The 13,756-nt window shown below is 42.8% G+C and overlaps 1 protein-coding gene across 1 annotated transcript; it reads left to right on the top strand.

Annotated features, from left to right (window-relative positions):
• Window positions 1–5,756: 5,756 nt before the first annotated feature.
• LOC147439290 (uncharacterized) lies at window positions 5,757–9,679 on the top strand. The gene is made up of 2 exons (XM_086485159.1): window positions 5,757–7,587; window positions 7,760–9,679. Exons 1-2 carry the CDS (start codon window positions 5,962–5,964, stop codon window positions 8,459–8,461), a joined length of 2,328 nt encoding a protein of 775 aa, XP_086341285.1. The 5' UTR covers window positions 5,757–5,961; the 3' UTR covers window positions 8,462–9,679.
• The last annotated feature ends 4,077 nt before the right edge of the window (window positions 9,680–13,756 follow it).

Raw genomic sequence — 13,756 nt, 5'->3', positions numbered from 1 at the left:
CCGGGATTATTTTTTTTGAGCGTCGCTGTGTGAGCGTCGCTAATATGAATAGCCTCTTGTAGTGATCCTAACCCTTGTTCCCGTTTATTCTCCCACATTAAATGATCAGTTTAATATGAGAAAATCATTTGGGCTGGTTAGATATTAGATTTTATGACATTACCTCTCTCTTGAAATCATAGTCATCCTTGACTATGAGGTTGAAGAGATAAAGCCTTAGTCATCAGTCACTCTTACTTAGCGGGTAAAGGACCCCTTTTTACCTCACGATATCTTTCCAAGATGGATGACTAATCCATTTGGTGCTTGGGAGACATAGCTGCCACAAGCATATCTACTCTTTAGTCCATTTCATTCTCCCAAAGTCAGGAGTGACAAATTCTACTTGGTGTTTGAGAGACATCGTCATCACAAACATGACTCTAAGCATGCATATTATTTAAATTTGTGCACAATAAAAAGAGAACTTAGTCTTATAAGACAAAAACATTGGTCATTTAAAAGAAATTTGTATATGTGCTTACTCTAATGTCGCATTGTAAGCATTGACAAGGTTCATACTATCCTTAAGCTATATTCCTTGCATCCATCTAGCATCTTCAAAAGGATAATTTTTGAACTTAATAAGATACCATCGGATAATCTTACCATGTTGTAGTACCTTGTCTTCATGATGCCAAAGGATATCTTCGGGTTGTAGCACCTCTTCTTGGTCTTCAACTTTGGGTGGTTCTTCAATAATTGGCTCTCTTGATGGCTCTCCTTTGTAGGGCTTGAGTAGGCTCACATGAAAATCATTGTGGATGAGCCAATGGTTGGGCAACTTGAGTTGGTAAGCCATCTCATTGATAGGCTTCAAGACTTGGAAAGGACCATAGTATTGTTTTACTAGCTTAGTATAATACGTTTGATGGTGAGTAGGATTTTTGCCCGTCGTTTGCCTTAATCGAGCCTTAGGAAAATTAAGTAAGATCCAATCATTTTCTTTGAACGTTAAAGTCCTTCTGTGCTTGTCAGCAACAGCTTTTTGCCTTTGTTGAGAGTTGGATGTAGCCTCCTTAATCTTTTGAAAATATTCTTGTAGGTCACGGCTATACTCATCGACAACAAAGATCTTCCCACGTACTTTAAGCAGCAAGGGACTTTTTGGTCTTCCCTCTATGATCTCAAAAGGTGCTTTTCCCGTAGAGGTATAATGTACAGCATTATTGTAGGCACACTCTACAAGAGGTAAGTACTTTTTCCGTTGTGACCGTTGATCTACTTCTGTAACATAAGTCTTCATGAGTAGATCGAGTATCATAAGATTGGCTATCTCACTTTGACCATCCGTTTATGGGTGATAGACCAAAGAGAAATTCAAACTTGTTCCTAGATTTTCAAAGAGACCTTTCCAAAAATTACTAGTCATTCTAGGATCTCTATCTGACACGATGGATGTTGGTAATCCATGGTGTTTGAAAATATGTGATATGAAGAGAGTTTCCATTTGGTGTGCCTTAATAGTCTTTTTGACAGGAATAAAGTGTGCTTGCTTGCTAAACTTGTCAACTATTGTCCATATTCCCGTATTTTCATCAATAAACTTGGGCAATCCAAAGATGAAATCCATGGATATACTCTCCCATGGTGAATTTGGGATATGCAATGGCTGGAGTAATCCAGGTTGCTTCCCTCTATCATACTTGGTCTTTTGGCATACTACATACTTTTGGAGGAGTAGAAATTTTGAAACATACTCTTGTATGTCCACTTTCATGCTAGGCCAATAGAAATACGTCTCTACTCCTCCAAAAGTAGGTTGAATGCCTTGCATAGGGAGGAGCAGGGATTCATACATAAATTTCTCACGAAGGGAATGGGTAACACATAGCCTATTTCCGTGGAGAAGATAACCATCCTGCAAGGTGAATGGTTCCTCTTTCTTCCCCAAAGCAAGGGCTGACATTATATCACTAAAGTCAGGGTCAGTAGCATACTCGTCTATCATAGAGGATAGATCATTGTGAGTAGCTATAGACACCGCATTAACTTTTGGTAGTCGTGAAAGTGCATCGGCCACTTGATTGTGCTTACCAGCAATGTGAGCAATGTGGAAATTAAATTGTGAAAGAAAATTTGCCCACCTCATTTGTTTTTCGGAAAGTTTGGTTTGCATCATGAAATACTTAAGACTTTGGTGGTTGGTTCATAGAATAAATGCAGTCCCCAATAAATAGTGCTTCCATGTGTCTAGGGCATGTAGAACAACTAAAAGCTCTTCCTCATAAATGCCCAAGACTCGTTCATTGATATTGAGCCTTCGGCTCTCATATGCTATGGCATGCCCTTCTTGAAGCAAAACTACTCCAAGGCAATCACCACAAGCATCACATTGGAGCTCAAATGGCTTTGAGAGATCCGGAAGCATGAGTACTAGTTTGGAGGTAAGCTTTTCTTTAAGCTTATCAAAAGCATTTTGCTCCTTAGCAGTCCATAAATACTTAACGTTCTTTTTAGTTATGTCATGTAGTGGTCCTGCTCTTTGAGAGAATTTTGCTATGAAGCGTCTATAATATGCGTACATACCAATAAATCTTCTTAGCTCATGTAGATTCCTTGGATTAGGCTATGCTTTTATTACCTCTAACTTTGATGGATCCATACGGATACCATCTTGAGAGATAATATGACCTAGGTATTGAGTCTCTTGAAGGAAAAATTTGCTTTTCTTTTGGTAGAGAAAAAGCTTGTTCTCTCTCAATGCTTGAAAAATCACTTGGAGATGTTGCTTATGTTCCTCCAGAGACTTGGAGTAGATGATGATATCATCAAAGAACACTCCAGTGAATTTGTGGTAAGGTCTAAAAATTTTCTCCAATAGACAATTGAGCATAACTGGTGCATTAATCAAGCCAAAATGCATGACTAGATATTCATAAAGACCAAACGTTGTGGTCTTTAGGATATCTTCATCCACTATCCTTATTTGATGATAGCCACTTTTAAGGTCAATCCTACTGAAGTAGGTAGAGCCTTGTAGCTTATCAAACAGATCTTCTACCTGAGGCACACGAAATCTATTTTTGATAGTGATATGGTTTAGTGCTCGATAGTCCACACACATACAGTATGTACTATCTTTCTTTTGCACTAAAAGGACTAGTGAACAAAAGGGAGAGGAACTAGGCCTCACCATCCCTTTGTCTACCAATTCCTGTACTTGCCTCATGAACTCCTCTTGTTGAGCTTGTGAGACTCGATAAGGAGGCTTGTTAGGCGGTGAGCTTCCTAGAAGGAGGTCAATGAGATGGTCATCATCCCCTTGTTTTAGGGTATCCTGATGCAGATTTGGCAGGTGACAAAGATACTCGAAGGAGCACTACTAGCTATGTCTTCATAGTTGGAGGCACAACAGTAACTTGGGCTTCAAATTAGCTACAGAAATCGGTCTCACTTTCTACCACGGAAGCAAAATATGTAGCAATGACGGAGACAAGTAAAGAGATTATGTGGCTTCACAGATTCTTGGAGGAGCTTGGACGCAAGCAAGACAATTGTGTCTTGTACAGTGACAGTCAAAGCGCCATTCATCTTGCGAAGAATTCAGCCTTTCACTCAAGGAAAAAGCACATCGAAATGAGATATCACTCCATACGTACTCTTTTGGAAGAGGGATAGCTAAAGCTAGGAAAGGTGCACACAAATGAGAATCTTGCAGACATGTTTACAAAGGTGGTCAACAAGGATAAGTTGAGCTTTTTCTCATCTTCAATCGGCATTCAAGGATAAGAAGCCAAGATGGAAAGCAGTCACATGTTTGGTGTGGTGATCAGTCTCCAAGTGGAAGAATGTTAAGTATGGAGCTTGATTTACCCCTTGTAACTTTTAGTCTTAAAAACGCACATTTGTAAGGCCCCCATTATGAGGAGAAGTGCGTAAGAAAAACCACTCATTGAAAAACCACTCATTGAAAAACCAAAAATTCATGCCTAGTCTCAAGCTTTAAAAGGAATATTATGGCCAGACGGAGGTTGAAAAGTGTTCAAAAAACGGCCGGTTGGTTGGCCGATTGGCCGGTGGGCGAAAGTCTTTGGCCGGTGGCTAAATTCAAACTTGTCTTCTCAAGGGCGGCCACACATGGGTGCATTGGAGAGTCCAACTTGGACTTGTCTACACAAGGGCAGCAGCTACACACGATTGTCTATCATGAGAGAGGTCAGCCCTTTTGGCCTATAAAAGGAGGCCTCTTCTACACACAAAATGCATTGTGGTGCATTTTTGAAGTTGATGAATCAAGGTGTATGTCAGATGGTGAGAGAGCAAGGCAGGAGCTCCATTAAGGGTATAATCCCTTTGTAACCTACTTCTAGTTTGACGTAGTGGCTGCTTTCTTGTGGACGTAGCCCACATTGGGTGAACCACGTATATTGTGTGCTCTCTCTCTCTCTCTCTCTCTCTCTCTCTCTCTATACTCTATAATCTCTCGTGTATGAAAATTATCTCTCTCCATTAAGTAAACCACTCTAATATCTACTTAGCTACGTCCTATTTCCTAACACTTCCTTGCATGTAACATGCAATAGCATGCAAAAGCTCCACGACCCTTGGCTCTTCACCTCCCTAGAACCTTGACTGCTCTGATACCAGTGAACGACCATAGGAAACTATACTTGCTCATCTCCACCCATTCATACTCCTTTATAGGCCACGTGGCCCCTCTTTATGAGACCCTTGACAACATATGCTTAGCCTAGGGCCGTGCCCCCTGGTCCTACCATTGCCCTAATAGAGACTATGGAGGATTAATCAAATTGGCACTTTTAATTAAGAGGAGACAACAATGTAGACTCAAAATAAACTAGCTTTGCACGACAAAAGAAAGTGTGTACATGCTTGCTTCTTTATATTGAGAGAGGTAGCATCTAGGGCTAGCACATAATGATGAAACATAAGAGAATAATCTCCCCAACAAAGGTGGTCAAACCCGACAATGGTGGGGATGTAGTGGTCCATGTATAACTAGGCAATGCCACATGGACTATACAGGTCAAAGTCTGCACCCTAGCCATAGGCTTGTGTCCCACATAGGTAGTGCCCAATGGCATGGCAGAGTTGAGGCAGGTGCCCATCCTTGAGTGAAAAGGGTACGCTTGTCTAGTCAGACTGGGTAGATTCTAAACATAAAAAAAAAGACAAAAAATACTCCAAATGCTGCAGCGAATTGAAAAATCAAAGATGTTCACGTGCTTCTTAGATGTGTCTAGGTAGCATGGGGGGGTCACCCAACCTTGAAGGCTTCATGCCAATCAGCTGGCACGCTAGAGATGCAAAGAGGGGAGGGTCCTCCAGACTTGTGTGAGAACGAGAAGCCAAGGCGACTTCTTGGATTGGTCCAACACAACCTGAGAAGGAGACATCCGTACGGGTGTAACGGGGCCTTAGATATTTTACGACATGCCTTATTAGGGGGGTGTTTGACTTGTCATGTCATGTGTGTAGGATGGATCCTAATGAAGCACTAGTGGTGTTCATTGAACTACGTTCGGTGTTGTTGTGTGCTGATTCAAGGATATGAAAGGGGCAGGATTGGTGAAGTAGGGACACAAGATCAGCGGTGGAGTGGCTCATGAGTCACCTATGCCCAAGATTTACCCCCAAACTTGAGCTCACTAAACAACTCCCCCATGATATAGTAGGGAGGGTGGGAATCTGCCTTACGAGAAGGCTCATGTACAATTCAATCGTTGAAAATTCAAAAATGCTAGCATGTGGGTTCTCGCGAGTCTCGATAGCAGACGAGTTCCCCCTCCTTTCATTTTCGAATCTGTGAGAGAGGGAGAGGGAGAGGGAGGGACAGGAGAGCTGTGCTGCTCACAACGACTGCAGAGTAGCAGAGCTCGCTGGCTATGGAGGTCGAGGCCCGCCATATTCCAGAAATACGACTCCCCAACGCCCATAGAGTAGTGGACCTTGCTAGCTATGCAGGTCGAGGCTCGCCATCTTTCTGAAGAATTGGGTATGGACGCCTTATCCGGCTATCTTGATCCTCCACCGCCGCGTATTGATGGAGAAGCTTCCTCTCCTCTCGCCATTCATGTCTACAGCACGCTTGCAAAGCTCCACAAGCATTCCTTAATCCCATACCTTCCCCGTATCATGTCCTGTGTTTTGTCTTCCCTATCCTCCTCCTTGCAGCTCCATCCGGCTTGCATGCAGGTTGTCTCCACCCTCGCCATCCACACCATCGACTCCTCCCGTGATCCTGCTTCCAATGAAGAGACGCTTCGAAGCCTCTGCCGCCCTCTGCTCTCCGCTCTCTTAATCCCTGACCCTCTGCATCTATCTTCAGGTGCTGCCTCTTGCTTGCAAAGCTTGGTCGAATCTGACAGATGGAAATGTGCTCCTCTTGATCTCCAGGAGCTTGTGTGTGCAAAGGGCATGCAGGGGCTTGTAGATGAAAGCATACAGACAGTTGCCCACATGGACCTAATGCGGTCTTTGGCTTCGATAAGCAGTGGTGTGGTCATACAGGGCTATGGTGCACCATTGCTAGCAGCTGGCATGGATATCTTACAGAATTCAAGTAGCACAATGAAGCGTGTAGCTGCAGCACAGCTTCTGGAGAGCATTTTGAAAATTGCAGATGCAGAGTTGCTTGATTTGGACCTCAGTCCTATTGTTGGGGTTTTACAGGAATGCCAACAAGATGAAGTAGCCGGGGTGCGTACGGCTGCAGCCGATGCTCTGAAAACAGCTAACTCATATGCATCATATGCCAACCCATGTGACAAAATATGTGCATCTACGGTTACAGGAAAAAGCATGCAGCAAAGCTTCTGCAGGTTGGCCCATAATGCTCATATGAAGTCCCCTGCTCTGGCTAGACGTGATGGAGGGCTTCCACTAAATGGGACGCCATGCCATGGTCCTCTGGTTGCATCTACACCATCCTTACACAAGTCTGATAGATGGTTAAGGCGTCTGCCTCTTGGGCCTCTGCAGCAATCTTCACTTGCAAATTCTACTTCGGATGTGCCTACACGCAAGCGGCATGTGGCATCCAGGCTTTCTGAATACAAAGAGAATGTTGCTCCGGCTAACAATATTAGAGTCCCAGCTTCCAGGGATGTACAGCAGAGCAAAACATGGATGCCCAAGAAAGACTCCCCCTTGTTATGGCCACAGATTTCATCAAGGACAACTCAGGTGGAGAACTGGAGCTTGTTTGACAGTCCACACACACCAATTGTTCCATTTCGAGGGGAAAGAGAGTTTGGTGAGAGAGATTCTTCCGTGACTACTTTGCTGGAGAAACACTTTGGGAAGCAAAAATATCTCTTTGAAGATGAAATGGATGTCTCATTGGGCTATAACACATCAAATGTGGCGAGCTTTGTTAAGAAAGAGATTTGTGACCAAGAAGAGGAACATTGCAATGATGGGGAAGTTTGCAACTCATTTGATCAAGACTTCGGTGGAAGCAGTCGAGTTGATTCGTCAGGGACAGACTTGTGCTGTGGGACAGAAGGCATCTACTCACCGGACAAGGAGAGTGCTAGTGATTGTGAAAGCAGCATTGCTTCAGATCACGGCTCCAACATGCAGGTAGTGTGGAAAAACTTTTCTTCGATGGCCTAACTTGTACCTCTTTGATCTTCGAGATAGACTCGATGGATAGATCTTTAAGGTCTCTTGTGACTGTTCGTACTTCGTCAAAAGTCCCCTTCTTCTTCTTATTCTTTTGTGATGGTTCTTAACACTGATGTTATTCTTGCAGAATCTGTCGCTGAATGGGGACTTGATGATGACCCCTCAAAGATTAGTGCGCACCCTTCAGTTCGATTACGAGTATGAGATAAACTTAGATCAAGAGAATCAGATTCTCTCTGAATCATCTGATGTTGGAACACCAGATGATGCACGTTGCCTTGTGGGTGCTTCATGTCAGAGCGAGGAGGGCAGTTGTTATGCTGACTCAAAGATCAGCAGAATTTCTACAGAAAGCAATTCTGGTTCGGAAAGTTGTGCCTTGTTCTCTGAAGGAGACACACAAGTGAACTTGAATTCGGCAGACAGTAGCAGCATGGTGAAGAGACGGGTCAGGCATCATGCTTCTTCTATATTGCAAAAAGTGAGGCTGTCTGAATTAATGTATTCAGGGGCATGTTTTGAAGAAGATAAGTCAAAGCAACATCAGAATCATGCATTGAGCAGACATTCAAGTACATGTGACGATTATGAGAAGGTCAAGGGGCACTTAAGTTCACATCATGATGCAGGTGGTCAAGGCAATATGCCGGATGTGGAGCTCAAAATTTCCATGCTTTCCCAACAGAAAAAACAAAGCAATTTGTGTTCAGGACTGTGGGGAAAAGTTCGTTACGTCTTTGTGTTTGTTATCTCTGTTGGGCTCTTTGTTGCAGGCTTCACGACATATGTGGAACATTTGGAGGGTTCAAATGTACTGGTGCCTACTTGAAGGCACACTTAGGCTGTCATGGACCTGATCTTCCTTCCTACCTTGTATTATTCTTGCTGGGTTTCATCTTTTTTGGTTACCGCACCTCTCGTATGATCCTGTTTGCTTTATGCTGTACAATATTGTTGATATATCCTTTTCCCCCCCCAATCCCCTGTTCAGCTCGAAATAGCTCTTGGATGCTCCGAATTCTGTCAAATTTGCAATTCTAAAGCTGGGCGTACAGATGTTTCGATATTGATGGAGTCCTAAATTTATTCTATTGGCCTCGACGTGTGAGTGAGGTGGAACAGAGCACACCATGCAAGGCAAGTGCACGAAGTGAACTCTGCTGTTGTGTTTTTGTCTCTCTCATGCTGGAGCTTTTCTCGAGAATTAGGAAGCTGTGATCACAATGAGCCTTTTGCCATTGACACATTGCTCAGGTAAGTCCTAATACTCCTAATGGTTTTAGTACTAGGGCAAAAGCATGTACAGCATCCATGCTGGATATCTATTGGCTGCCCATGTAGCGGAATGGCAGACAGCTGTGCGAATGGTATTGAGGCAATGGTTAAGATGGATTTGCTCTACCAAAAGATGCGGATTTTTCTGTTGTGGGAAGAATAGCTCATGTTAGAGCAGATTCAACTCGTCAGGCTTGCTAATGCAGTCTACATGAGCACTATTTGGGATGAATGTTGGAAAGCACTTGGTTGTGTTAAGAATGTGTGGTATGACTGCATCAATACATTGTTGTATATGGCTCGCTCCTTTGATTTTATGATGGGCATTACACTATCCTTGATAAGGTCCATTGTGGTGCCGATTTTGGCCAAATATAAGATGCAATTTTCTGCACCCAGCGAAGATGAACACATGTTGTCGCACTCTGTATGGATGGTCGGTCTCATTGGGCATTGGAAATTTGTGATCATCTTATTATTTTCCTTTGCAGTCGTAGTAGTTGCTCATGTTTCGTCTCGCATCTGTTTCTTGGGTGCAGCTTTGCAAGAAAGTTTAGAGTAGTGATTCGTCATCTACTACTACTAGAGAAAGTTTAGAGTAGTGATTTGGCTCCGCTTTGGATTTACTCATTAGTTTACGAGATTCCTCCATCTGAGGCTTACCTCTTAAGCCTGCATAAGCCTCATAGCCTTCCGGTTCCTATTATCCTTTAATAAGGAGTCTCAAGATTGGAGGTACCCGTAACCAATCGGGCATTCATGCGCACCTGCTGCTAATTGCAAGGCGTTTTTAATAACAACAAACAGCTGGTGTGACCCCCGCCTCGCTGTCGCCATCGCACAGTACCACCTGGCGCCGCGCCCTCCTGGCCGTCGCCTTCGCCTCGCTGCCGCCTGTCTCGCTTTGCCTTGCCTCTCCCGTTGGTCGTCATGTGCCTGCCAGCCTGTCATACTGCAGCACCCATTCCGTTTCCTTCTTGTTTGCGCCACAGGGGATCTCTTCTCCCTCCTCGCCACACCCGCCCTCTCGCCATGGCAACATCTCGCGTAGATTCGCCCTTCTTTTCTTTTTCAAAAACGGTAGCACCTACTGTTTTAAGGGTCATTGTCTATGAAAGCTGTGATTTTATTACTAAGACTAGTAAAGGGCATGGCCTAAGTGGTCCAAATATACTGTCCTTAACTTGGACACAAAAGGCAAGGCACAAGATCCATTGGCTCTCTCTTTGGATTCACCAGTTTTTTCCTAATTGGTAATGCTTGGGCAGGTTTATTTAAATCTTGCCTAAAATTTTGATGCGAAAGCACTCCTTGATTTGAATGAATTCCTATTCGTGATGATGTAAAAAGAGTCTCTCTCTCTCTCTCTCTCTCTCAAAAGGGGTGTTGGCCTAGTGGTAAAAGCGAGGGGCTCTCTCTCTCTCTCTCTCTCTCTCAATCAAACGGGGTGTTGGCCTAGTGGTAAAAGCGAGGGGCTTTAATTGTGCCCACTATGGTTAAATCCTTGTAAGTGTGGGTACCCGAAAAATTGTGGGTGCAGTTCTGTAAAATTGGCTATTGCAAGTCCCCAAAGAGTTGGTCTAATGGTAAAGGCTTTTGGCCTCTCAACCTATGGGTTGTAGGTTCTAACTCCCCATTGGGTCCCCTCTAGAGGAACACCTTGTGCTCACTTGGCTAGGGCTCTTGCCCTTGAACCATCCTCCTCTTGGGGTGGGTCACTTGTGGAGGAGGTTCCTAGTTGGTTGCTACGAGCTCTCTCTGTCGTTTTTAGCACATGCTACGTGTGGTTCTTGTTTGATATCCCCCCCCCCCCCCCCTCACCAAAAAAAAAAACAAAAAAAAACATTCTTGTTGAAATTGACCATACACGCATATCAAAAGATAATGCTTTGCCACACAAGGTATGGTCAAAATGGGCCAGGTTTGCAAACTTTTGACCTTTGGTTTATTGATTTAGGAGGAGCGAGACCTTCAAGGGAATGCTTTGTATGATGACACTATATGTCATTGCCTCATGTCTCACAAACATTCTAATGGGAATTAAAAGAAAATTTATGTCGAGGTAGCTTCTGAGCAAATTTTAATCTCGTGTGCTCCAGCTTTTGTGTTTCTTGCATGCCACCACTTGTAACTATCCTGCCATTAATAGACTACATCCAAAGAAAAATCCTCGCTTTGCATTTGCTGAAAAGAGCCTAGACCTTCGTGGTTTTCTCCCTTTGGGGTATATCCTACAACGATTCGTTGAAAAAGACCTCACCTTGGACCTAATGCTTATAAGGATCTTGTTGTTTTGAAAGTACACCATACTTGGCATACATATTGACCAAAGCATTGCCAAACATGACATATTTTGTAGTCACCCTCAATTACCATTACAGTCATGAATTTACTTGCGTATGTAAGAATTCTACATAATGCCACATTCCTTCAAAATGCAAGTTCAACACCTTGCCCATGTTGGTAAATCTGCAATCAATGTATTCCAAGAGACCACACCTAGAGAGGAACACTCATTGATAATTTTTTGTTGACCTCAATTGGATTGATGTTAAACAAAAAGCATTGCCAAGCACGTTGGTTTTTTGGCAATAGGACGCAAGGTTGCATTCCAAACTTGTGTTCATCATTCTTTCCAGACCGTATGATAAATACTAGTTGTTACTTATACACACTTATCAGTACACATGATGTGTGTATATGCATGCATATTTACGTGTATGTAACCATGCCTAAGTAGATATCTACGTCTATTTATACTTAACGTATCCTTTTTTTTGTATTGTATTTATCATACCTATCCACCTTTGACTACTAACAATGTTAGCATGAATTTGTTGTCCACATCAACATCTTGCATAATCTCACTTTCTTGAGCATCAACCTCTTGAATCCACTGAAAACACCCTTGAGCTTCTTGGTGCTTTCTTATTCAACATGCCTTGACTAACAATCTCATTGTGAATGCATCTTGCATAGTCATAGGTGATCATTCAAGCTTTGCATCCACAACACTGTCCACTTGGGCATACCTGTCAAGGAATCATGAATTCAAGTCCAAGGGGTACATTGACTATAAAAAAGGGGACAAAGATCATGCAATGTCTAGTAACTTCTTGATGCAATTAAGCCCTTTTTTCAAACTTGAACTCCTTTTCTCTTTGAATAGTTGATGCGACAGTGTAGTCCTCCTCTCATATGTACATCTGCAAGACTCTTGAATCTTTATGGAGAAATCAATACCAATGTGCTTCATCTAATGGATCACTGCACATGGCTTTTCTTGAGTATTGCCGAAGAATCTGAGAAGAATTGAATTCAATTGCCTCTAATGCCTATCTGCCATGTTAGTGCCTTGCATGCTGCCACATACCTCAAACTGCAAGCATAAGGGACTACACCTATAGAGAATCCCTCTCTATATCTATCAAAAACGTCTTAGAGCTTCCGTACTCTACCCTTGCGCATCAATAACAATTAAAGAGACCAAAATTATTATATATCAAGAAAAGCTTGTTAATAAATTATTTTTAATGATTTTGTCTTTTTATTAAACCAAATTTTGGAAGCACGACAACCTCATGGTGGAATTAGGGTTGCACAAATGCACACACAACTTGGAGAAGATGAAGAAGCTCAAGGCACACGACAGAGAGTATATGCTTAGTGTAAAAATAAGAAGATATGATATCCCTAGAGTGATGCACAAGGGGAAAAACCTCCTAGTCAGGGAAAAAGTGTATCGGCGGTCCTAAGTGTATTCACACACATCACCACCACATATGTGGTCACAAATTTTCCCTGGGAGTGATGCGGTGAATGAGAGTTGACACATAGTGTATAGGGAAGTGCCATACCCTGAAGACATGATCAATCCACAAAGGGAAGCAAGCCCAAAGCTTTGTTGGAAGCTTCAAAATTCTCACGAGGCAATGCCTTTGTGAACAGATCTGCAAGGTTGTCCTGTGTTGGCACATAAACCAAGATGATCTCTCTTGTAGAGTCTCTCTCTCTCTCTCTCTCTCTCTCTCTCTCTCTCTCTCTCTCTCTCTCTCTCTCTCTCTCTCTCTCTGACTTAGTGATAATGCACCTCAATGTGCTTTGTGCCAGCATGAAAAATTGGGTTTCTTGCAATTGTCAATGTGCTCTAACTCTCAGTGTAGATGATGTTGGCAGTGTCCTGTCCAACACCCAAATCAGCCATAAGGTGTCTAAGCCGTACACACTCGACCATAGCTATGAAAATGGCAATGTACTTAGCCTCAAAACTGGAACTTGCCACAATTGATTACTTCTTGATCAACCATGATATGCATGAACAGCTCAGCATGAAACAAAAAACACTTATGGACACCAGCGTGACAAAATAACCAGCCCAATCTGAAAGCATGCAAATCTGGTGGTAGTGATTTCCCCTTGAGATAAAACTACCCAAGATGCAATGTATTACTCAAATAGCAAAAGATTCTCTTAATACTGTGCCAATGCTTAGAGCATGGGCTATGCATAAATCTTATGACGTGTGAGACTGCAAGGTGAATATCAACCTCGTATCCATACATAAATAAGGCATCCAACAACTGATAAAGTGTGACATTTGCAAGATCTCTAGCATCATGAAGAATCAATTTTAAACCTGTTTCCATTGGAGTAGCAATAGGTTTGTAGTCCTCGGGTCCAAACTTACATAGTAATGTTTCTATGTATCTTGCTTGACACAAAGCAACAATCCCTCCATCACACTACTTAAACTGTATGCCCAAGACATGATGCAAAAGATCTAAGTCTCTCATCTTGAAAGTGACATTCAATTCAATCTTGAATTCAATATTGTGTGTCTCATTTGGAC

This window comes from Adiantum capillus-veneris, chromosome 16, assembly GCF_014529385.1.
Source record: "Adiantum capillus-veneris isolate H3 chromosome 16, ASM1452938v2, whole genome shotgun sequence".
Taxonomy (NCBI): domain Eukaryota; kingdom Viridiplantae; phylum Streptophyta; class Polypodiopsida; order Polypodiales; family Pteridaceae; genus Adiantum; species Adiantum capillus-veneris.
This window is presented reverse-complemented; position numbering and strand designations above follow the sequence as displayed.

What these genes read in the sequence shown, in the direction of transcription:
- LOC147439290 (XM_086485159.1), top strand. Translation starts at nt 5,962, where the DNA reads ATGCAGGTCGAGGCTCGCCATCTTTCTGAAGAATTGGGTATGGACGCC. An exon ending in ATCACGGCTCCAACATGCAG is followed by an intron (nt 7,588 to 7,759) that starts GTAGTGTGGAAA and finishes TTATTCTTGCAG; the next exon opens with AATCTGTCGCTGAATGGGGA.